Genomic DNA, 25,654 nt, shown 5'->3' with positions numbered 1-25,654 from the left:
GGCTCATTGTTTTATACAATTTTAGTTTCTGTCCTTTTACAATGTTTAAAAATGTAATCAATTGAGTTCATATGAGTGAGTGATCACTGGGTAGCTGTACAAATATGACTTTCAACAACTGGACTGATATAATTTCTTATTAATTATACTCAATTAACAAAGACTCTGATTTGCTCTAGACTTAATACAAAATTGACTTTCATGCTCCTTTTGTATATGAATAATTGATGAATTTATTTATTTTTAAAATATATTTTATTGACTTTCTTACAGAGAGGAAGGGAGAGGGATAGGAAGTTAGAAACATCGATGGGAGAGAAACATCGATCAGCTGCTTCCTGCACATCCCCACTGGTGATGTGCGTGCAACAAAGGTACATGCTCTTGACCGGAATCGAACCCGGGACCCTTCAGTCTTTGTTAATTGAGTATAATTAATAAGAAATTATATCAGTCTAGTTGTTTCGTCTGATGAATTTATTTTTATAAATTTAGTTTCACTGATATCTCTTGATGTGATCACAAAAGTAAAGATTCCAGATGGTCCTTTCAATTGAAAAAAATTGTAAAAGGAATTTTTTAAGTTTTCTCAACTTTAAATGAACAACATGCAGATGAAGTTTTTAGAAAGCAGCTCAATACACAATTCTGATTTTTTTTTGCATTACTCATACCTCTTCTATATAAAAATTGATTTGTAGTGAAAAATCACATTTGAAGACATAATTAAACCATAGTATTCAAACCAGAATAAACCTGAAACCAAATTACCAAACCATTGATTGTGGTGCAGGTATGCGATTAATTTACCAGAAAAAGAAAAAAGGAAAAAAAAGAATAGGACTAGCTCTAGACAGTTTGGCTCAGTGGATAAAGCATCGGCCTTGGACTGAGGGGTCCTGGGTTTGGTTCTGGTTGGGGGCATATCCCCAGGTTGTGGGCTTAGTCCCCAGTGGGAGGTGTACAGGAAGTAGCTGATCACTGATTCTCTCTCATTGATGTTTCTATCTCTAATTCTCTGAAATCAATAAAAATATATTAAAAAATAGGGCTAATCCATTACTTAATACAGGGTGTCCTCCAAAAATGTATATACATACTTTGAATAATTAGAAAGGAAGTGCTTATTAAAATACATTCCATTTTCAAAATTGAGTTATCAGCTGTTAAAGTGTGTATACATTTTTGGGAAAACCCTGTTAAGACTGTTTAAAATATTAAACTTGTTAAAATGTTTAACAAAATTGAAACCTAAGAAATATTTTTATAAACTGGAGGAATAAAAAGGAGTATGTATGTCTGTATAAATATATGCTGAATATATAGATTAACCAAATATCTTAAGAAAAATTGAAAACCTCTGAAATTAATAATATCAACTAAAATATTTTAAAATCCCAATTAAAAATCATAAATCTGCATCAAAATTATATTCTTTCTTAGGATAAACAAGCATACAGCCAAATTTAATACTTTGCTTTTAAGTTATCCTAAAAAATTTAGCTTCTTAAATATAAGAAATTCTAAATAAAATTCTAAATTCTAAATAATAAAAATATATGTTAGATTAGAATATATTAATTTGTAATATTAACATTACATTACTTTAACATCTCATCAAACCAATTCGCAAAGAGCCACTTACTCTTAGTCGTTAGGTCTTGTTTTGCACATTCTCCTTCTGCAATTGATACATCATCAATGGCAATGTCACCTTCTATGCCCGGGCCTCGAATACCTTCAAAAATGAGCTGCAAATATAAATGAAACAAACCTAAATGTAGAGCTTTAATTAATGTCTACTAAGAAACTTATGAGCAAAACTTAAGATTGTCAACATTCCAAGCATCTTTTATACTCAATAGTTTTCAAAATTCTTACTTACCAAAACCAAAATATCTTAGTAAAAAAACCATAATGAGATATGTCTTGCAAATATAAGTTTGTTTTTTTTTTGTGTGTGTGTGTTTTAACAGCAAAATCTATGCATTGGTTTTAAAACAATGCTACACTTAGTTGAATGATATAATAAAACACATACTACAAACCCTATTACTTTTTATTTTCTGGGGTAAGGAAAGATTTTTGTTTGAACAGTATTTCTCCGAAAAATATTCCCTCCAAATTCCTCTATGTAACACATAACACAAGTTTTATTTCTTTAGAAAAGTTTCAAGGAATGAATCTGATCTGGCTTCTGTACAACAGTATTATATTTTTTTAAGCCCAGAGCAAGGTTTATCATATCTAGTAGCCGGCCTTTGGATTTCCGGAATCTAGAACAGTGGTTTGCACTGAGGCTTAATTCAAGTGTTGAAAGAATAGAGGAGTAAAATAACCTTTCTTTATTGCTAAATTCTTGATACAATGTCAATATAAGAACAATTAGAAAAATTATTATAGCAATTATTTTATTTATAGAAACATAACTCAAAAATTTCTCTACAACCTATTATTATTTTTTGTTTCCAGTAAAACCTTTTAATATGTTTGATACTAAAAGATAACCTATGCATTTTGTGATTATTTTCCTAGAAAAAATTTCTTCATGTCAAAATAAAATATCTGTTTTGGTCTTTCCAGAGAATAATTAGCTCAATAAAGAGTATTTTTTATTTTAAAAATATAATTTATTGATTTTTACATCGATGAGAGAGAAACATTGGGGATGTGCCTGCAACCAAGTTATATGCCCTTGACAGAAATCAAAGCTGGGACCTTTAAGTCCACAAGCGGACACTCTATCCACTGAGCCAAACCAGTTAGGCAAGTGGTTGGCAATCTGCGACTTTCGAGCATATTACCATATTACTACGTGAGCCTCAGTTTGCCCTTCTGTTGACTAATGACTTTGCCAACTACCGTGTAAGGCATTATCCTTACCCAGAAGTTTTGACTTCAGGTTAAAGACATTAGTACATTATTAAAATTTTTAAAGTGTTTTTCCTTAAGGCAGCGGTCAGCAAACTCATTAGTCAATAGAGTGGCAAACTGAGGCTTGAGAGCCACATGTGTCTTAGGAGCTGCAGTTTGCCAACCACTTGGGAGGCTTTCCCTGCCTATCTCCTGCCTGTCTCTTGCTTGAAGCCTGAGACAAGAAACCTGAAACCAAGCAGCTCCAAAAGGCATATGGATCCTAGAAAGCAGCTCATCTATAATTGAGTGTCCGTGTAAATAAAACCCTACTTACATTCGTTAAATAAATAAATACCCATAGTATACTAGTAAACATTCAAGAACACTGAATATGGAAAATAAGTAATTTTAATTACTGCACAATATTCCACCTTAGGAATATTTATTTAACCAGTACCTATTGTAATTGTAATAGCCAAACCAGCTAGGGTAACCATGTTTTAAAATATTTTGAATTGATGCCATTTATCTGGTAGAGAATCAATGTTAGAATATGTGGTTATTCTTATCCCCTTTAGAGTTTTAGTTATGAAATGTTGAGTCTTCTCTCCTGAAAATAACAGCATAGATGAATGTTATCTTGAAGAAAGTCAAAGGTTCTTAGGTTCATGTTGATATGAGTCTTATTTCATAAAATCAAGTCTTAGGTTCATGTTGATATGAGTCTTATTTCATAAAATCAAGCATTTCCATTTGGACATAAGACTAATACTTTATTGAATGTGAGTAAAGAGATATCATCACAGATTTTTCTTTTATGTGGGTATTTTAAGGGATCGAACTGAATTAAGTGTAGATTTCTGACTTACATTCAAATTTTAATTCCTGAATGAATACGATTGCATTATTCAAGAAAATTTTGTCTGTAAAGAGGAAAGTACTTGAGTCACCAAGACTTTTCATTTTTAAAAAAAAAGTTGGAGAGGGAAAGGAAGGGCAGTGTACCCTGCTTACAGAGTAAAATGCCAGGTTTACAATTCAGTCATGGCAAAGATAAAGGGAAGGGATATGCTTTGTGTGTAAAGTGAGATGCTGGTGAAAAGGCTAGTAAGGGTAGGTTAGAAAGTTCTGCACCTGCTCACACAGAATGTAAACAGAAGCTGAGGTCAGAATTCTTTTACTGAGCCATTCCTTGGACTGTAAAGGCCTTACCTCCTTGTCACCTCCATGACTGTCTCCTCCTCTGAACCAGAACGGTCTCCTTTCCTGGGCTCGCTGGATACATTCATCTCTGAGTCCCAACTTTCGCCTTCTCCCACTGAGCAAAGGGACCACTCACTGAGCCTTAGACCCCCAATCCCCAGGCCAGCATTCTCATCCCTTTTATGCTCTGAAAACTGCTCCAAGCTCAGCGCCTTCTCACCTCCTCCTCCCCAACCCCATCATTCCCAAATACAGCTTTCTTTACTGCAAATGCGTATTTAACAGTCCGCTATTATCAGGAGCTGAGCTCATTACCTCCCAAACCTTAGCATGTTATCTCTAAGGAAAAATCTGGCAGGTTTGAATCCAAGGGCCAGAGGCCTGGGAACAGGCTGCTGGGGCGGCTTCCTCCTCCCCTGCCTTTTCTGCAGCCTCATATGCCTACACACAATTTTCCAAAGTCTTTTGGTAACTTGAAGGCTTTGTAGCATTGCTGGGTTAAATGATTAGCATCTAAACATTTTAAAATCGCATACAATACTGAAACATTGATTGCTGGGCATGTTTTAATTTGCTCTTAGTTTTTATTACAGAAGGTCTCTTATACTTTGTTGAAGATATATTTTCTTGAAAGTAAAAGTACATTTAATGTGTGTTCATAAATGTTAACCTAAGAAATGCTGGTTGTTTGCTTTTTGGTAATCATTGGAAAATTAACATTTCTAAGAGTGAAGAATTCTAATACATTTTTAAAGAAAAAAGGAAAAAAAGGTCTATACAAGTTGCTGAAGGTATGACAGAAAGAAAGAATACTAGAGTAGAAATACTTCATGGAAGGTCTGAGGCATGGCTGTACATTTTTGAAGGACATAGAAAGAAGGTTTGAGGGCTAATTTGAAAGTGTCAAATTTGTGAAGGTTGCAAATATGATGAGAAGGAAAAGAGAAAAGTTGAAAGAAAGAAAAAGTTCTAAAGTTAATTATTTAAAGTTTAAACAAAGGCCAGACCACTAGCTAATTTATAGCCTGCCTGTAATTAAAAAGCCCTTATCTCCACCCTGACAAGGGCTGAAAGGGAGGGGGAGAGGGGAAAATAAAGAAAAAAAGTGGGGGTTGGGGGAAGGCAAGGGCCATTTTACTCTGAGAAAGAAAGCCTGAGGTTTCAGTATCCAAGCTTGGCAGGATAAGGTTGCTAGATACTTCTTAAGCTAAATCAGAATATTCAGCAGCAGAATTTTAAAATAGAAGCATAATGCCTCAGACTCCCATCCAGCCTGCTCTTCAGATTGGCTGGGGGTTGACATACCGTGTTTCCCTGAAAACAAAACATCCTCCTAAAATAAGACCTACTTACAGGTTTCCTTCTGAGTGAAATATAAGGCATCCCCCCCAAAATTAGGCCCCCCTCGGCTCTGACTTCTCTAAATACAATCTTTCCAACATGATTGCTATGGATGAAACTGCAGTGTTTATGGCCAATCATCTCAAACAACAATTGAACAGTGGGGTGCATCCTTAGTGTACATTTCCTCCACTGCTTACCAAAGTGCATGTGTTTCCTGTATTTTGGCAATTCATCTGGATGGCACTAAAATCTCACCTTTAATCATTTCTAAGGGCAAGAAGGAAACGATTGAACGTGTTTTGGGCATTTTTATTCTTGAAACTGAAAAAGCCTGGGCCACACATGCAGTTATAAGGAAGTGGGTTGATTTAATGCTGCCGCTTGTTATGCGAGGGAGCCAAAGAGGTCTGCTAGTCTGGATGCAGCCAGCACTCACCACGCTAAGGACATGAAGACATTTCTTCACAAAAGAAAAATAGATCAGATATTGATTCCCGCAGAAATGATGGCCTATCTCCAGACTCTTGATATTGCAATAAACAAGCCATTCAAAGACAATTTGTGTATGGAAATTAATGATTACATTGAAAATAGAATGGAGAGAAATCAGCATGGAAACTTTGTGAAATCTAAACTGCAAGAAGTTGTGACCTGGGTGAAGAATTCTTGGGAGTAAATCACTGACAGTTGCATTGCAAATGCACTGCGAGTGGGCTATCTTGACAAGAAGTACTCATTTAAAGACAGTGCTATTGCTAAATGTGAGAGATTTGGTCCATTGATTCTGAAAGAAATGGAGTCACAAGAAATTCACCAGGAAATTCAGGAATTAGATTGTTATGATGATCCAGAAGATGATGACATGATTGTCATTGAATAAATGAGTAAATTCTTGATACTGTAGGATTCACAGTTTGTCTGGTTTGGGTTGACAACTACTGTACTACCGTACTGTATAAGGTAATAAATTTCCTTTATTTTCATTTAACAATAAATGTGTACCATATTCTTCTTTATGGAAAAATAAGACATCCCCTGAGAATAAGACCTAGTGCAACTTTGGGAGCAAAAATTAACATAAGACACTGTCTTATTTTCGGGGAAACAGGGTAGGTACTTGATATGGGTCATATGTATAAATTTGCTTACTTTGCCTTTTCAAAAAAGGAGCATACTGTAATTACTCGATAAGTTAGCTTTTCACAATATAACAAAGGTCTCATATAAACTTATTCATATGAGAAGCCAATATTTTATGAGCAACTGGTTCTAGTAAAGTCCAAAGTAAAATTTGCATATGTATGCAAATGAGAACTAATCAAAAGAATACTGTTTAGAAGTAAATTTAAGCTTAAGAGGAAGAGATTTAAAAATCTCTTCCACTACTATTTACAGAATAAATTAAAAGTTATTTTTCAATCATTAAATCTCACCATTAATGATATATCATAAGTAAAAATAAAGTTACATTTACTTGAGATGTATATATTGCAATATTGGCCAGCATATTTCTCTCCTACCAGTTTTTCTGGGAAGCAACCAAATTGGTTGCTCTGTTTGAAAGAAAATAAAATTCTTTAGAGTACCAATATTAAGGTGTAAAAGTAAAAACAGCAAGGATTAAGGTTCAGTAAAAATAAGAAGTTAAGTCAGTGAATGGGAGATTATAACCTCAGGAAATTTAAAGTACTAAGTTTGGCTGGAAATAGATCCTACTTTTTCCCACATTGTTAACAAATCAGAAAAATCAGGCAGGAGAAAAACCCTTTTATAGCAAGGGGCAGAACTAGAAAAATAAAAACCTTGCCCCTAGTGTAACTAATTCTTCCCTAGCAAATAACTAGCCAGGCAACTAAGAGCCCCTAATCTAAGCCCCCTAATCTTTTCCTCCCTAAAGACAACATCTAGGTCTCAGTTGTATTTCAGCTTGTCACTCGGTACTGGAGCTATCCGGGGCTCAGCCACCTGGAGTGCGGATGATTGAATAAATTTGTAATCCCTCACCATTCTGGCCTCAAGCATTCCTCCTTTGGCAACCAAACAAAAACCATGTAACTTTCCTCTTCTATAATTACAAAGGCATTTGATTTAATTGCCATGAAAAAGGAAGGAACAACATCTGCATACTTGTGGAGAAAATGTTGAAGTTTAGGTCTTTTAAAACAGGGTTCAGATTATGGAAACCCCATAAACAATATGGCTGATACTGAAAATGATTTCATTGAAATAACAAATTTAAAATGTAATGTTTTCACTGTATGTCTATGCATTTCAGCAAACTTGGTATGCAAGAAATACTGCATAATCAGAAAAGCTAACACTTGAATTTTGTAAATTCAAGTGGAAATTTTATATATATATGTGTGTGTGTGTGTGAATTTATGTATTATAATTATACCACACAAAATAATTGTGGTTCATGAGATGACAGTTTCTTACTTACATATAATGCTTTAAAACATACACATCGCTATAGATGTCAATACAGAGACAGATATAGATGATGCTGTCAAAGCTTGTATTCAAATGTAATTTCTCAGTAAGAGAAAGAAGAGCTACGTGCATCACTAATGAGTGAAATTAGAGGGGCGTTAAATAATATAATGCACCTTTGATACGCTGACTTCAGCAGCAATGGTGCCTTTCTGCGAATGTTCACAAGATTATTTCTTCCTGAGGAGAAATACATGTCTTCTGGTCAGTGTTGCTAAAGCAAATACAAAGTCTAAAAATGCAGTTTGAAAACTGACAGAATGCATTATTAATTAAATGTAAAATTAACATTAATACTTTTATCTTTCTGTTTTTATCTGTGTCAACAAATAATCAAACTAGCCTCAATCATTACAAAGGAGATTTGAAGAGAAGCAGCATTGTACAATAAATCGTAGCCTCAGCTCCCTTCATGGGGAAGTTCTACAGATACCAAAGTGCCTACGTTCGAAGATCCTGCCAGTCCAACTTGCTACATAAATGTCAATTAGTTCTCGAAGCTTCTAATCTGAAATAGTTTCTTGAGAGTTTAATTGTTGGCAAAGTCAAAGAAATAGATGGCACTGTGAACTGGAATGGGAAAATGTTTTCAGTGATTGGGTCTGTTTATATTGTTGCCATGGAATTTGGCATAGAATGCCAGATATGTTTCTACATGAGTTTGTGATGTCTACTTAGGAGGACAATATTTTCCAGATTAATATTATCTTTAGTTAGATAAATATAAAGTCAGCATGATATAATAAGAGTGCTATATTATTTTTAAAATCTCCTTAATGTTAATTATCAATGTGGTATAAGACAAATGGTCTCAAACCTATTTCCAAATCTTGACATTAGGAATAGAAGATCTCCAGAATTACTTTCACTTATAACTAAGAAAATGAAAAGACAGCATTTTATGTCTCACATTATCTCTAGAAAAGATTTAGAATATATTATGAAATGAGTAAGGTACTAAAATAATCTTACCTAATAATAGACAAACATGTAAATTGACCATACTTTCGCTATGACTACAGCCAATCAGAATGAGATGCAAATTAACCCAACAAAGATAGTGCTTAATTTGCATACACAGGCGCTTAGTGGCCTAGGTTCTAGGAACATCCTTGGCACCCAGATCACTCTGAGGTAGGCCTGGCGTGGGCCCTGAGCAGCCTGGGAAGGGCCTGAGCCAGGGGCTCCTGGGCAGGGCTGAGCCTCTGATTGGAGCCGAAGGGGCCCCTACCCAAGTCTAAAGCTTTGAACAGAGGCTTTAGGCCTGGGCTGGAGCAGAGCTGGCAATCAGGAGGAGCTGGGGGCCCCTGCCCAGGCCCTAAGGCTTTAGGCCTGGGCAGGGCCCAGCCTGCAATTGGTGTGAACTATAGAGGAAACACCTTTTTTGACCACTCATTGGCTAAGCTCCCTGTACGCCACTGGTAATATTCTTAGTAACGTGGGTAATGAGAATCCAAAAAGGTGATCTATGGTTTTCCCACCACACTCCTGGGGAAAAAACGAAGGTCTGCTGCTAGAGGGCTAAGAAATATCATATCCTGCCCTAGCCAGTTTGACTCAGTGGATAATGCCTCGGCCTGCGGACCGCAGGGTCTGGGTTTAATTCTGATCAAGGGCATACGCCTAAGTTGCAGGCTCCCCCCCAGGCTGGGGCCCAAGTCAGGGCTCATGCAGGAGGCAACCAATCAAAGTGTTCTTCTCACTTTGATGTTTTTCTCTGTCTTTCCCTTTCTCTTCACATTCTCTAAAAATCAATGGAAACATATTCTTAGGAGAGGATAAATAAATAATAAAGAAAGAAATATCATATCCTATGAAAGAGACATCTTGAAAATGCCTAAAGAAAGTTGTCATTTTTTCATGGTGAAGGAACTGGAGTCTGTGTTGATGAAAATACCTTGGTGGTTGTGGTGACTGACAGTGGCTGCAGCAGTGTGGTGATGGGGCTGGCACCTTCCCCTGATTAGGCTGGTCACCTCCCACATAGAGAGGCCAGACTGCAGCTTAGGCCTGCTCCCAACAGAGGGTGGGCCTAAGCCATCAGTATGACATCCCCTAAGGGCTCCCAGTATGTGAAAGGGGGCAGGCTGGACTGAGGAATCCACCCACCCAATGTGCGATTTTCATGCACCAAGCCCCTAGTCTTACCTAATAATAGACAAACATGTAAATTGACCATACCTCCGTTATGTCCACAGCTAATTAGATTGAGTATACAAATTAGAAGGCCAAAGATGATGGCTGCCCAGCTGCTCCAGGAGTGGAATGGCCAGATGGGGCAGGATGCGTGCTATAAGAGGGAGAGTGGGGGGTGAAGGGATCTATAGGAGTGGAGTGCTGCAGCAAAGACAAGACTGCAGACTTTGGAGTCTTCAGCAAAGAACAAGAAGGCAGACTCTCGCTGGAGTGAAGGCCTGGGTTCCATGTACCAGAGAAAAATCGGTGCTGGAAGCCAAGGTAAGGAAGGCCTATTGCACAAATCTCTTCATGCAATGGGCCTCTAGTGGTTAAATATTTTCTTTAGTGTAAGTAAAATTCTAAGACTGACACTATATTAATTTTACTTTTATTAGAAAATTTGCCCTAATTATTTCCAATCCAGCAAAATATATTTTCATTACATACTTTGGTCATGCTAAATTAATTCTAGAAAAAGAGCCACAGAAGAAATTTCACTATGACAAAACATCTATTTGCCCTGAAATGGACTACAGAAAATTTTTCAGATAAGCCAACTAATTGGACACACTCAAAGGACTTTGTAAGTGGTTATTATTATTTTTTTTTTGTAGGGCTTATGGACCAAACTAATTTAAAGGCATGCAATTCCAAGAAAATAAAATAAGACAAGTGTTAGTGAATCAGAGGTTCAAAGTCACCTATATGTCATTTAGAATTCTAAGAGGTAAGAGATATCCTTTCCACTTGAATTAAAGACATCTTAGTATGCCACAAAGCATTTGCGTAATTTTAAAACTTCTCAAAACTTAATTTATATGGTGATATATTCTATACAATTGTTACCATTCTTTCCTGATAGACATTACATATTAAAACAAGCATTTTTTTAAAAAGCTTGATAAGTTATAAACAATTTTTGAGTATAAATACTTTGTCTATAAAAGCTCAAAGCAAGAAATCCAAAAATAAAACAAGAAGAAACACAAAGGATAGGATGTCTTTGTGCTTCATGTTTCCTTCAACAATCAAGATTTATAAAATAAAAGAAGTCCTTAGCCGATGGACCTAGGAATATATTAGGAAATGAAAGACATAGACATTTAAAAATGATTTTATATATATTTATTTCCACTGGTAATTTAAATAGCTCAGAAATACATTGGTTCAAAATCTTTACCTTTTAATTTTCTTCCAGCCAAGATAGAGTGCCAGGAGGCAGATGTATCCTCCCACATGAAACAACCAAATAACTGAACAGGATTTATGAAATGATGATGCTCAGGACACTAGACATCAGGTAACAAAGAACAGTGATGCCTGAGAGATGGAAATCAAACAGCCTTACTCCTGCACTAGAACAAATGTGGAACCTGGTCGAAAATCTGAATTGAGAAGATGGAGCTCAAGTCTACTGCACCTGAAGCGTGAGGTGGAGTACCAGCAAAGAAAGTGTTGCACAGAAAGAGGGATCTGCAGAGGGGCTCCCTCACATATTCAGAGAAGTACTGATCAGACATTAATATGAAAAAATACCCAAAGCTTGAAAACAACCAAAAGGATGCATTTAAGATAGCAGTACCAGCTCACACAGCACTTGGGAAACTACATAATCCATGGGGCATTGTCTAGAGTACTCAGAAGACTTCATTCATTTTGAAAAATAATTAGCCCTTTAAACAAACACTGCTCTGGTCTTACCTAAGAAATCTTTTTTGTTTGTTTTCTATTTTTTTCAATTACACTTTAAAGCTCATATTATTTTGTATGTCATAGTGGTTAGACAATCATACACTGAGTGACCAGATTATTATGATCTCTGAAAGCAAAATAAACTGGCCACTCAGTATATATATTAGAGGTCTGGTGAATGAATTCATGCATGGATGGTGTCTGGCCAGCCTGGCCAGGGGGAGGGGATATGGGCGGTTGGCTGGCCTGCCTACTGGTCAAACTCCTGGTCTAGGGGACAATTTGCATATTAGCCTTTTATTATATAGGATATACACTGAGAGGACAGATTATTATGGGTTCAGAGAACATAATAATCTGGCCACTCAGTGTATACTTTACAAAGTATTACCCTGGCATTTCCAGTACCCACCTGGCACCATACATAGTTATTACATCATTTTTGACTATATTTTCTATGCTGTATTTTATCTCCCTATGTCTATTCTGTAACTTCTAATATGTAATTCTTAATCCCTTCACCTTTTCATTTGGTCCCCCAACACCCCATCTTTCTTTTTTTCTAAGAGTGTGTTTTGTTAGTTTATGCATATTGTTCTTTAGATTCCACATATGAGTGAAATCATATTGTATTTGTCTTTCTCGATTGAATTATTTTCTTTAGTATACTACCTTCTAGGTCTATCCATATTGTCACAAATGATAAGATTTCCTTTTTTTTAATAGTCAAACAATATTCCATTACATGTATGTTCCACATCTTCTTTTCCATTCACCTATTAATGGGCACTTGGGCTTCCTCCATATTGTGGCTATTTTAAATAACACTGTAATAGCTATGGGGGTGCATACATTCTTTTGAGTTTGAGTTTATTTGTATATATACCCAGAAGGAGAATCACTGCGCTGCCTAACAAATCTTAAAAACAAGGCCAACAATGATAAAACTGTTTCCAAGGAACTGAACTACATCTCCAAACAAGCTCAAAAATACAGCCTGGCCAGTGTCCTCAATGGATTGAGTGTTGGTCCTTGCACCAAGAGGTTGCTGCTTGGATTCCTGGTCAGGATATATGCCTGGGTTGTTGGCTTAAGCCCCATTAAAGGGTGTGCAGGATAGGATGTTCCTATCTTCTCACACTCTCTCTCTCTAAAAAACCAATATAAAAAACCAATAAAAACATATGTGTGTGTTTTTTTAAAGAATAATTATGGAAATACAAAAGTTTCCAGTACCTATCAAGATAAAATGCACAGTGTATGACATCTCACCACACTATCAGGCATGCAAAGGAGCAGACATATAATATAATGATTTGTAATGAGGAGGAAAAAACAACAGCAATCAATCAAAACCAACCAAGAACTGACATAGATGTTAACATTAGCAGGCAGTAGCATTAGAACAATTATTATAATACCAGAGATCCAGTGATTGAAATTTGTGCATGGGGAGGGGGGTCCCCTCAGCCCATCCTGCACTCTCTTCAATTCAGGACCCCTCAGGGGATGTCCGAATATGCCGATGATCATGGGGATCAAGTCTAAACCTGCAGTTGGACATCCCTCTCACAATCCTGGACATCTAGCTCCTAATTGCCTGTCTCCCTGGTTGCCCCCAACTGCCCCCCCCCCCCCCGCTGGCCTGGTCACCCCATGCAGACTGCTATTCAGTTGTTTGGTGGTCCCTCACTAACTCCCCTGCCAGCCTGGTTGTAGGCAGTCATCTTGTGAGGGCATGAGGGTCAATTTGCATATTACCTCTTTATTATATGGGGTGATTTCATGTGCTCAAAACATTAACCAGAGACATGGGAAATTTTTTTAAGACTCAAATTGAGTTTATAAAGATGAAAAGTACAATGGCTGAGATGAAATATACATTGAGTGGTATTAAGGGCAAATTAGACATTTCAAAAGAAATAACTAGTGAATGTGAAGGCAATAAAAACTATCCCAAATGGAACATAAAGAGAAAAAAAAATCTCAGAATTTAAGAGCCTTATGAGCTGTGTGACATCTTTAAGGGGCCTTTTATATGTGTAATTAGAGTCTTCAAAGAAGAGCAGGAGGAGCAAAACATTTAAAAAAACATTAGCCAGAAAATCCTTACATTTTATCAGAACTATAAATCTACAGATCCAAGAAGTTCAATGAGCCCAACCACATGAAAAATGAATAAAACTAAGCAAAAGCACATCATAGACAATTGTTCAAAACTAGTGATCAGAAGAAAATCTTAAAAAACAACTCAAGGAAAATCACTATTTATAGAAGATTGCACAGAGTGTCAGCAAACGTATTGGAAACAATGCAAACAAAGGCTGTAGAATGGCATTCTTGAAGTTTCTAGAGAAAAAAACTAGAACACTATACTCAGAGGAAATGTCTTTCAAAAAATAAAGGTGCTACAGACATTGTCAAAAGTAAACAGGTGAAAAGAATTCATGGTTAGCAAATCCACTCAACAATGAAGTCCTTTAGGCAAAATATATATATATATTTTTTTGAGATCCAGATCTACAAAAAGGAACAAAAAGCACCAGAAATAATAACTACTTTGGGCACCAACTCAGCAAACCCAGTGAGATTTCTCACGTGGAATGAGAAAAGCTAATTAGGTAAAGTTCTCCAAGGTCTGACTCATGGTGAATAAAGCTTTACTCATTTGAAGATTCTTGAACATCTGCTTTGAACATTCTTGTAAATCTCTTTTTATGAATTTAATATGTAAATTTCAGAAGCTGTGGAAAACTTGTCATTTTTAGTGAATAGCAAAATGTTTTGCTCTGAATTTACACTGACCACATACTTCCTGGTAACAAAAGACTAACTCACATTTACTTATTTGTTTGTTTGTTTGTTTATTTATTTAATTGAGGCCACAAAGTTGGCATAGTTTCTTGGTCTTTTAAAAAAAATATTTATTGTTGAGAGTATTAGAGATGTCTTCCGTTTTTTCTCCCCATTACCCCCCTCTACCTGGTTCCCACCCACTCTAGGCCTTCACCATTATTGTCAGCATTATGATAAGCAAAATAAGCCAGTCAGAGGAAAACAAATATCACCTAATCTCACCTTCATGTGGAATTGAATGAACAAAATAAGCTGCTGAATAAAATAAAACCAGAGGGATGGGAACATGGAACAGACTGAGGAATCTCAGAGAGAAGTATGGGTGGGTAGAGTGGGCAGGAAGAGATTAACCAAATAATATGCATATATGCTAACTCACATCTTAAAACCTCCCTTTTAATCAATAATTCTGGGAACAGGATGCAGTGAACTAACATTGGTCAACTCACAAAGAAAAGCAATTTCTTTCTATAATATTGCAATCTCAAACTTGGAGCTGGCACTAGACATATGAAAATATTCAACCTCACTGGCAATTAAGGAAATGCAAATCAAAACTATGAGATACCACCTCACACCTGTTAGAGTGACCATTACCAACAAGACAAGCCATACTATTTTTAATGGGAAAAATGATAGAATAAAATAATTATTTTTGCAAATCATATAATAATTTAATATCTGCCTATAGGTCATTCTATTAATTCTGAATAATGAATAATTTAATTTAGATAGTAGTCTTCCCTAATTTCTTTGCCATTTATGCAAATTTCTCGAGTAGACACTCTCTCTAATGACCAGTCCATTGAACTCAACTTGCTTATTTGGATACTATTGTCTTAAACTCTGTGGGTACCAAACTTTTTTGGATCTCCTTTCTTTCAACTCTTAAAAAATACTATAGGATCAAACTCCTCTTCCATACTTCATGTTAATGATTGGTTAGTGTTTGGCATACTTCCATCCTTTAATTACTGTTCTCATATGTCCACTTTTCCTATCGACTATCAACCACTCCCAGAGCTTCAGGTAGCACATACAACCTGGAACCTCACAAACATGTATGTCCCCAGTGCTTCAGATAAACATGTCCAGCAACCTCCTGCACATACTTAAAAGGATTTTCCATGGTTATTTGATACTAACACTAGAGGCCCAGTGCATAAAATTGGAGCATTCGGGAAAGAGTTCCTCACCCTAGCCTGCCCCTTCTCACCGTCCGGGAGCCCTCAGGGGATGTCTTACTGATGGCTTAGCTCCTCTGTAGGAGGCGACCAGCTGATCAGAGGAAGGCGGCACCTCTAGCACCTCCCAGCTGCTGCCACTGCAGGACACCGCAGCCACCAAAGTGTTTTCATCAACACAGAGTCCAGTCCTTTTACCATGAAAATACGACAACTTTCTTTATCATTATCAAGATGTCTCTTCATAGGATATGATATTGTCTTCTTTATTATTTTTTTATCCTCTCCTGAGAATATGTTTTCATTGATTTTTAGAGAGTGTGGAAGAGAAAAGGAAAGACAGAAATAGCAAAGTGAGAGGAACACTCATGCCTCCTGCATGAGGCCTGACCTGGGCCCCGGCCAGGGAGGAGCCTGCAATGTAGGCACATGCCCTTGGTCACAATCGAACACGGACCTTGTGGTCAGCAGGCTGAGGCTCTATCCACTGAGCCAAACCACCTAGAGCAGGATGTGACATTTCTTAGCCCCTCAAGCAGCAGACCTTCGTTTTTCTGTTTTTGTTTTTGTTTTTGTTTTCTCCAGGAGTGAGGTGGAAAAACCATAGATCACCTTCTTGGATTCTTATTACCTAAGTTACCAAGAATACTGTGAGTAGTATACAGAGAACTTAGCCAATGAGCTGTAAGAAAAGATGTTTCCTCGATAGCAGAGGCACAACTGCTGGCCCTCTGTCTCCCAGTGAGGGCAGGCCTTCCAGTGTGTTGTGTCTCTGCTCCAGGCCCATCTGCACACTTATTCTTCTCCTGAGCTAGTTGTAACTGTTATGGCATCCTAGCTAATTTGCATATTACTTCTCTCTTTATGTATATATCCAAGGTAGATGTAGCCATGCTTCTCTCTAAAGCATGTTTCTTTTCCTCTTTTTATTATTTAAGGTAATGTGTAATACAAGCATTTCCCAAAACCCCCTTGTTAGAAAGTTCTTAGTCATTCATGGCTACTCCCCAAATTTCCAACCTAAAAATGTTCTGCTATTTTTTTATACTTATATATAATCTTAATGTTATCCACTTTTCTTTAAACCACTTCCCTAGTTGTTCCCTTCAGCATCTTTTTTGTGTGTGTTCTACCTGGTTTGCCAGCTTAATTTTACCTCCTTGAATCAATCTTCTATCTAACAATATGAGTGATATAGCATGTCATGCCCTAAGTAAAATCATTAAATGCTTCCCCATTGCCCAAGCTCCTTAGATTCCTTAACCTCTTATCACATTAGTCTTTGATTCATTTTTGGAGACCAAGTTCCAAAAAAACACATGTCTGTTTCTCTGGCATATGATCTTGATGTCTTTGTTCACTCTGAAATCTGCTGCAATCTTAATGCTAGCCCTTTCTCTGCTTTGCAATCTGTCTCTCCAGTTCATACTGTCAGCTTTTCTTGACTCTTCTTTATCATCTTTTTGGTGAGGTGTGCTCTTGGAAGCTTTTGCATATTTCTATTACTTCAATTATACATCATGTGATATATGTGTTTAGATGCATGTTTATTTCTATGATTCTGAGGTAAACAATAATTTTAAATCTTCATGCCTAGCAATGTTCTTGGCACACAGTAGTGGAGTAATCTATTGAAATGTTTTCAGTGATAAATGATTGTCCTGATGGTGCTCAATAAAATTTATTATATTAATTTCTATGGCAATAAGAAATTATCCTGGAAAAACACACACACAATAATATAACTATTCTATTAAATAAATTACTTTATATAAATATATATATATATATTATTTAATAATTTTGTGTTGAGAAAGCAGTCATGTGGGAAGCAAAAATATGTCTAGAAGAATGAACTTTTAGAAAGAAGGGATCTTTGATTCCAGTAGAGGTATGCATATTTTAATATTAAAGTTTCTTTTATTATCAATAATACTTTGGTGTTCTGTTTCCCCAGTTTAATTTGGTTTAATGACATATTGCCAGAGATTCAATTTTCACAGTTGTATTCTCTTCCATAGAAACAAAATTATTCCCAGGGTCTATGTTTTCAATAGCTATTATGTGTTTGTAGATATTCAGCTAGTCTTACTCATTATTCTTTATCAATGCGAACAACTGGATGCATTTTTATCATCCTGGTTTGATTTAGATGTGCAATTTCTAAATAAAAGCCATTAGTGTTTTATAGATTAGATGACAAGAAAAGAAAATTCCACACACAAAAAAGCATAATTGGAGCTGTCAGATTTGTCATATCCTTACTGTATATGCCATGGAATGCATCAAAGAATCACCAATAGTAAAAAACTTAATCTGAGTATATATAATATACATATATAGTTATATAATATTATTGAAATTACAGTATTTTCTTCACTGAAACGGTTTCCTGAAATATTGTTTTTAGCTATCATGACCATTGCTATAGTCATTAAAATTTCATTATATATTTGCAGCTAACTCTCAATTTAATCTAAGCCTTATTTATTTTCTATATAAAAACAAATAAAAATAACATTAAATTTCTCTGACTTTGTGAAAAATAACTGAAATGACAATACTTTATAGAGATACATTTTGCTAAAGTATATACAATTGCATCATGTAAGATACAGACAGCTTAATTGAGAATTGATTATACAGCTTTCATTATTATAAGAACCTATTTTATTTATCTTCAGGGAACAAAATACACAAGTGGAATTTTTTTAGAAATAGATTACATTTACTCCAGGCAAATTGTTTGATAGACTATTATTCAAACATACTCCTTCACAGATGTTAATCAATAAAGGAAAAGGGCATTTCCTCTTTATAAAACAGCTTTTACAACTAAAGAAAACCTTAATCATCTGATTTTGGGGGTAATAATATCAAATAATTTCTGAATATCAATATTCTAATGCTTTAACCCTATGCTTATGTGCCACAAGCAATCTATCTGCAGAAATGACTGTTTTCTTACCTGAAATGAAGTAATTGGATATATATTGACATGAGCCTCATTCCATCGTTGTCCTTTATTCCCACTTGAAGACCATAGTGGATTCTCCATTGTTGTCTGCCCTTTCAAACGTAGATAAACATTCAAAACACCTAAAAATAACAATGACATTTTATTTTATATATTTGTTTTTGCTCCAAATATGTTTCTTCTTGATCAAATGCTTTAAAAATAAAATTTTGCGGAACATCCTAGTGTCTCCTCCTCTCTTCCACTCTCGTTTCCAATCTCGCTCCTATTGGCATGTGTGGCAGACCTCCAAAGATGACAGTACCCAAATCCCTAAAACCTGTGAATGTTACTTTATCTGACATTGCAGGTTTTGCAGGTGTGATTAAGTCCAGGATCTTGGATGGAAAGATTATTTTAGACCATCTGGTGGGTCCTAAGAGTAATCACATATATCATTGTAGGATGGAGGCAGAAGGAGATGTGATGCAGGGGAGAAGGTCACGTGAAAGGAGGAGAAGGTGCTCTGCAGCTTCATCTGAAGATGGAGAAGGATCCACAGCTGAGCACAGCAGTCTCTAAAAGTTAGAGAGGGCAAGGAAACCCATCCTCCCTGCAGCCTTTAGAAGGAACCAGCCCTGTGAACACTCTGATTTTAGCCCATCAGACTCATTTTAGATTTCTGTCCTCTGGAACTGTATGATAACAAATTAGTGTTCTTTTCAGCCACAGAGTTTGGGGTAAGGTATGTGTTTCAATAGCAATAGGAATAGAATAGCAATGTAGTCATGTACTGACTTGACTGACTTACCTGAAGTCTGATTGTAATCGTGTCTAATATTACCAGTTAGCAACTCTTTTTAAGTTTACTTTATCCAAGTCCCATTTTTCTTCTAAAAGATATTTGAAATAAAAAAAAATAACTTTGCCTCATGATTTGATATACTTCTTTTAACAGTGTCATGTCCTGCCGAAGCCGGTTTGGCTCAGTGGTAGAGCGTTGGTCTGCGGAATTAAGGGCCCCAGGTTTGATTCCAATCAAGGGCATGTACATTGGTTGCAGGCACATCCCCGGTGGGGAGTGTGCAAGAGGCAGCTGGTCGATGATTATTTCTCTCTCATTGATGTTTCTAGCTCTCTATCTCTCTCCCTTCCTCCTCTCTGTGAAATATCAATAAAATGTATTAAAAAAACAACGTCATGTCCTGCTCATAGTAATAACAGTAATGATTATGATATATGTGTTGAATACTTGAGGTAAAAAATTAATCCTCTCAACATTCCTATGATGTTCTTACTATTACCTCCATTAGAGAACATTACTCCAGGGTATCCTTCTAACTACTATGAAAGAGCCTTCTGATTTCCTTCATTTGCCAGGGATATTTATGAGGTCTCTTTAATATGGCTTAAACTTCAATATTCCCTAATGCTCTTCGTAAGGACTCCTTGACCTCCCCATCTCTGTCCTGTTGTCAACTACATAAGCTGCTATGCTGTAAGCATTGACCTTTTCCTAACTTAATAGAAGAACAGACTAGACTTCTGGCAAAGACTCATGGGGAACCCCATATAAACTTCTTGAGTCAACTCTGCAAACCTCCCTTCTTTCTGTTAATCAGATTCACGGATTCTAACTACTTCAGCTGCCGAGCACTTTGATCTCTGCCTTCTGGACACAATGGAGTCTCCACATTCTGCTCAAATTTCAGGACCCTGTGCAGGCACAGGAAACTGTTCTCAGGCAGAGAACTGGACTCCTGTAGAGATCTCCTCATTCCCATTATTTTGTACATCTCAGTCTTACCCCGCTTCTTTTCTAAGAAAATGATTTTTGAAAACAGGTACTTAATAGATTTCCCCCATTTCCATAGTTGTTTATGACAGTAGAACCTATCTGGAAAAAGTTACTACTGTGTGGCTTCAGATGCCCTAGTATTGATAACTTTTGTATTACTACTTATATGTTTATAGACATCTTCCTTAGTATATGTATTTGTTCATATAAATATTGCATATAAATAGTGAAAAGCAGAACATATAATATAAAAGTCACCATTAAATTGATAATTTAGAGGTAGTCTCCTTAATATTTTTGTGTATTCCTTCAGTTATTTTTAAATGTGTGTTTTTTATAGTATATGGTATACAGTAGTTTATCTTTTAGATTTTGATGCAATTTTGTATAATTGTTCTTACAGAATATCACACATTCATATTATACACATATACAGAAATATGAATACCCATTTTTGAAATGACAACAAAAAGTGCATTCTTCACATCATAGCTGCCACTTACTAGCTGGTTGACCTTCACTTAGTCACTTGATCTTTCATCTCAGTTTTCTTTTCAGGTAAGTGATGGTGATAATCATAATCAATAAAGTGTCTTGTAAGAATTAAACTGAGTTAAAGTATGTAATAATTATTGCTCATTCATAATCTTCATGATGTCTTAATATTAGCTATCAAGATATTAAATAACATTTCTCTCTATTGATGCAATATATTTATCTTAATACATTTCTTAATATTGAATGATGACTATTACAGAAATACATTTCCTTAGGTAATGAACTGCCACTCTCTTATCATAGTTGATTCAAGTTGCTAGTATTCTATTTGGGAATAATGCATGCATATCTATAAAAATAAAAGTGTAGTATGCTAAATAGACCAGATGTCCTTCTGGAGGACCTTCCGGACAAAGCTGAGACTGCGAGTGCCAAGGCAAGCTGCCGAGGCTGAAAGGGCTGAGCCCCTGGCATGAATTTTGTGCATCACGCCTCTAGTCTATATATATAAAAACCTAAGCAACTGTTACAACCGAATGACCAGAATGACTGGAATGACAGGTTGACCAGTCACTCTGATGTGCACTGACCACCAGAGGGTAGACACTCAATGTAGGAGGTGCCCCATGGTGGTCAGTGCGCTCCCACAGCCGACCTGCTGTGGCTGGCCAACCATTTGTGGTCCTTCCCCTTGGCCAGCAGGCCCCAATTGGCCCACCTCTCACTCACTGTGGTGGTGGCACAGCAGCAAGGGAAGGAGAGGGGAGACAAGGAACCACACAGTGGTGGGGCACCAATGTCAACATTGGCTTCTGATCTCCGTTTCTTCTGCTCCTGGCCCAGCAACCATTGCCTCCTCTCCCGACCCCTCTGGAGCCTTTGGGTACCGGTCTGGAATAAGGAACCGGGGATATGTGGTGGTGAACGTGGCCCCTTTCCTGGGAGGGTCAAGGGCAGGCTCCCTCCTTGGGGCCAGTGGCCAACCTCTTGCACCCTGTTCCTCCCCTGATTGCTAGCCAGGGCTAGGGACTCTACCTGTGTATGAATTCATGCACCAGGGCCTCAAGTTCATAAAGAATAGTCTCCACTGTACTTTTTGTTTTGTCTTTCTACAATATGTTACATGTTCACTTTTTGCCTCAGAATCTATTATTTTCTATCATTTTTTCCCTAATGTAAGTAATAATTTTTGGCTTATCTTCCATAGTACTGATTTTATTTTCCACAGTGTGGATTCTAATCTTTTGCCTCTAATTTATTTGGTTATTATATTATTTATGATGTTGTCTTTTTTTCTAATCTCATCAAGCTCCCCTTTATTTTAGTCATTTGTCCAGTTTTTTCTTCTCTTCAGTCTATTTTTATATTATTCTTATCTTTTATTGTTTCATAAAGCTAACATTCATGTGTATTTTATTGAAAATATAAAGCATGTTGTATACAAATTTTCCTTTCACCTGAACAGTCAGTATGCCTTTTTCTTTTCCTTTTTAAAATTAAATTTATTGAGGTGACATCAGTTCAGTATGCCTTTTTCAACATGTTTTCTTCCTTTACTATGGGCATATTAACCTTGTTTTGCACTGTGGATTTTTTAAAATTTTCATCCAAGGATATATTCACTGAATTTAGAGAGAGGAGAGGAAAGAAAGAGAGAGATGAGAGAGAAATGTTGATCTATTGACTCTGCTTTTCACCCCAACTGGGGACTGAAACTGCAACCTATACATATGTGCCATGACTGGGAATTGAACCCATGACCTTTTGGTGTATGGGACAACACTCCAACCAACTGAGCCACGTTGATATGAGCTGAACTGTGGAATTTCATTAGACCCTTATATTCTCTCTCTTTTACTCTCACTCTCATTTTCTTTTGCTTTATTTGTAAAGTAATGCTAAGTAGTCCTGTGGCATTTTTAAAAAATTACTCTTGGAACTTCTTTTTTATACACAAAATAACTTAGATTTTGTTAGCTCCTCCTCTAAGATCTAAAGCTGTAGGGCAAGTTAACTAAGGTTTCACTGTTACTTCTATTCAAAAATCTGAGAGTAGTAGAAAAGCATTTATGCCTTTTGGTCCTTTAAGAGTTGAAATTCCTGGTATTTTCCCACTGTGTGGGTGAGTCATTGTGGCAGGGAACAGATTTCTGACACCATCTCTCTTTCCCTTTTTAGGAACTAGGTGTGGCTCAATTTTTCTTGCTTGTTGGTGCTGGTGCCTTGTGCATTAAAAAGGCAACCATGTGCCAAAAGGAAAAGCCACTATAGAACTTATTTCTGGATAATGTAATTGCATTCTATTTTTGGAAATTAATCCATAACAGGGAGGAATTACAATAAAATCAAACTCAAATAAATAAAAAATGTGTTAAACTCTAAATAAAGTAATACTTTTTTATTGAACATATATGCCATCAATGTGTTAGCATATTCTTTTCAGAAATTATTTGAAGAAATAGTCTATGCATTAAAAAGGAGAACTCCTCTATTCTATGGCCTCTGTCTCTTACAGCCTAGGTTGGATTAATGGAAACTGACTGGTTTGGACTGTGATATTCTCTACAGATTTCTCCTTAACACTTTACTGCTTTCCAGAAGGGACATATTAGTTATCTTTTTTCCTTTTTTTCTTTTTGGGGTTATTTCTTAAACATAATGCCTTATCTTCTCTACCTAGTAGAAGTCCTACAATAGCTTGCATTTAATTAATGAAAGATGACCTCTCTAAACTATCAAGGTAATACAAGTTGTTCCATATAAAAATCACCAATAGCTACTTTAACAAATGTGAGGTGCTAATGTAAATTGATGTCAGTGAATTGCTATTCTATGGAAGTTTTATTTCTCTTAGGTAGAATGAGAACTGTTGTTTTGATTGAAGTGACAAAAAAAATACTGTCATCAAATCAACACATGGAAATTTTTGTTAGTATTAATAAAATAATAATGTTTAGACCCATTAGTTGTAATTAAACTAAAATATAATATGTATTATGTATTCCAGAATATACTTTAAAAATAAATACATGTTTTAATAAAAGTTTCAATGAAACATATTAACATATAATTTATCATTATACCCATAATATTAGATTATTATATCAATATTGAATATGTTTTTTCCTGGAAAACTATGCTTTTCCTGTGAGCATGTATACTTTTTTAAATTAACATTTTATTTTTATATAAGCAATGTAACTCAAAGTTTAATTATTTCCACTTATATTTATTAAATATGTGCTATATAAAATAATTGTCCTAGGTCTAAAGAAGCCAAGTCTGAATTATCCCAGATGTTGAATTAGTTTTTAAATAAATTAAATTAACCATATTCAATTGTGGTCAGATTTCATTTTAAAAGGCAGATATTCCACCAAATAAAACACTGGAACTGGTAAGTGAATTCAGTAAAGTAGCAGTAAATATCCAAAATCAGCTGCATTTTTATTTTATTTTTTTAACTAGAGGCGGTGTCCTTCAGCCCAGTCTGCACCCTCTCCAGTCTGGGACCTCTAGGGGGATGTCCAAATGTCAGCTTAGGCCCGATCCTACAACCAGTAGTCCTAAATCCCTCTCACAATCTGGGACTGTTGGCTCCTAACTGCTTTTGTCTGCCAGCCTGATCACCCCCAACTGCCCTTACATGCCGGTCAGATCGCCTACAATTGCCCTCCCCTGTCGGACTGCTACCCCAAAACTGCCCTCCCCTACAGGCTCAGTTGCCCCAAACTTCCCTCCCTACTGGCCTGTTTAACCCCAACTTCCTTCACCTGCTGGCCTGATCACCCACAAATGCCATCCCCTGCCAGCCATCTTGTGGTGGCCATCTTGTGATGACATGGAGGCAGCTATCTAGTGATAACACAAGGAAGAGACGCCACATAGGCTTCTGTTAGTATAGATATATTTTTATAGAATTCAGAGAGAAATGGAGAGGGAGAGAAAGGCAAAAACATCAATGATAAAAAAGAATCATTGATTGGCATGCCCTCTACTGGGGATTAAGCCTGCAATGTAAGCATGCACCCTTGACTGGAATCAAATCCAAGACCATTCAATCCACATGCCAATGCTCTATCCACTGAGCCAAACCAGCTAGGATTCTGTTGCATTTTCATGCATGAATAATGAACTATCAGAAAAGAAAACAATCCCATTCTCAATTGTTTTAAAAAGCAACAATAACCTAGGAATCAATTTAAGCAAGGATATAAAAGACCTGCTTTTGGTGAATTTAAGACACTGAAGAAAGAAATTGAAGGAGATATAAATAAGTGAAAGCATTATACTATGTTCATAGATATGATGAATTAACATAATTAAAATGTTCATACTACTCAGAAATCAATAGGTTCAACACAATTCCTATCAATATACCAATGGTGTATTTCTCAGAATGAAAAGAAAAATTTATATGAAATCATGAAAGACCCTGTATAGCCACAGCAGTCTGGAGAAAGAAGAACAAAGTTGGAGTAAGCTGGTGTCAAACTATACTACAAGGCCACAGTAATCAAAACAGCATGGTACTGGCATAAAAACAAACATAGATTAATGGAAAAAAGGAGAAAGCCCAGAAATAAACTCACAAGT

General features: G+C 36.3%; 1 protein-coding gene across 1 annotated transcript in view; it reads right to left on the bottom strand.

Moving 5' to 3' along the window:
• MDGA2 (MAM domain containing glycosylphosphatidylinositol anchor 2) overlaps positions 1–25,654 on the bottom strand; it is an 865,861-nt gene that overhangs the window by 6,961 nt on the left and 833,246 nt on the right. The window contains exons 15-16 of the mRNA XM_036457944.2: positions 18,775–18,905; positions 1,646–1,751 (exon numbers count right to left, since the gene is read on the bottom strand). Coding sequence (XP_036313837.1) covers positions 1,646–1,751; positions 18,775–18,905 — 237 coding nt within the window. The remainder of the gene's footprint in view (positions 1–1,645; positions 1,752–18,774; positions 18,906–25,654) is intronic.

Source organism: Pipistrellus kuhlii, unplaced genomic scaffold (assembly GCF_014108245.1).
Source record: "Pipistrellus kuhlii isolate mPipKuh1 unplaced genomic scaffold, mPipKuh1.p scaffold_m20_p_1, whole genome shotgun sequence".
Lineage (NCBI taxonomy): Eukaryota > Metazoa > Chordata > Mammalia > Chiroptera > Vespertilionidae > Pipistrellus > Pipistrellus kuhlii.
This window is presented reverse-complemented; position numbering and strand designations above follow the sequence as displayed.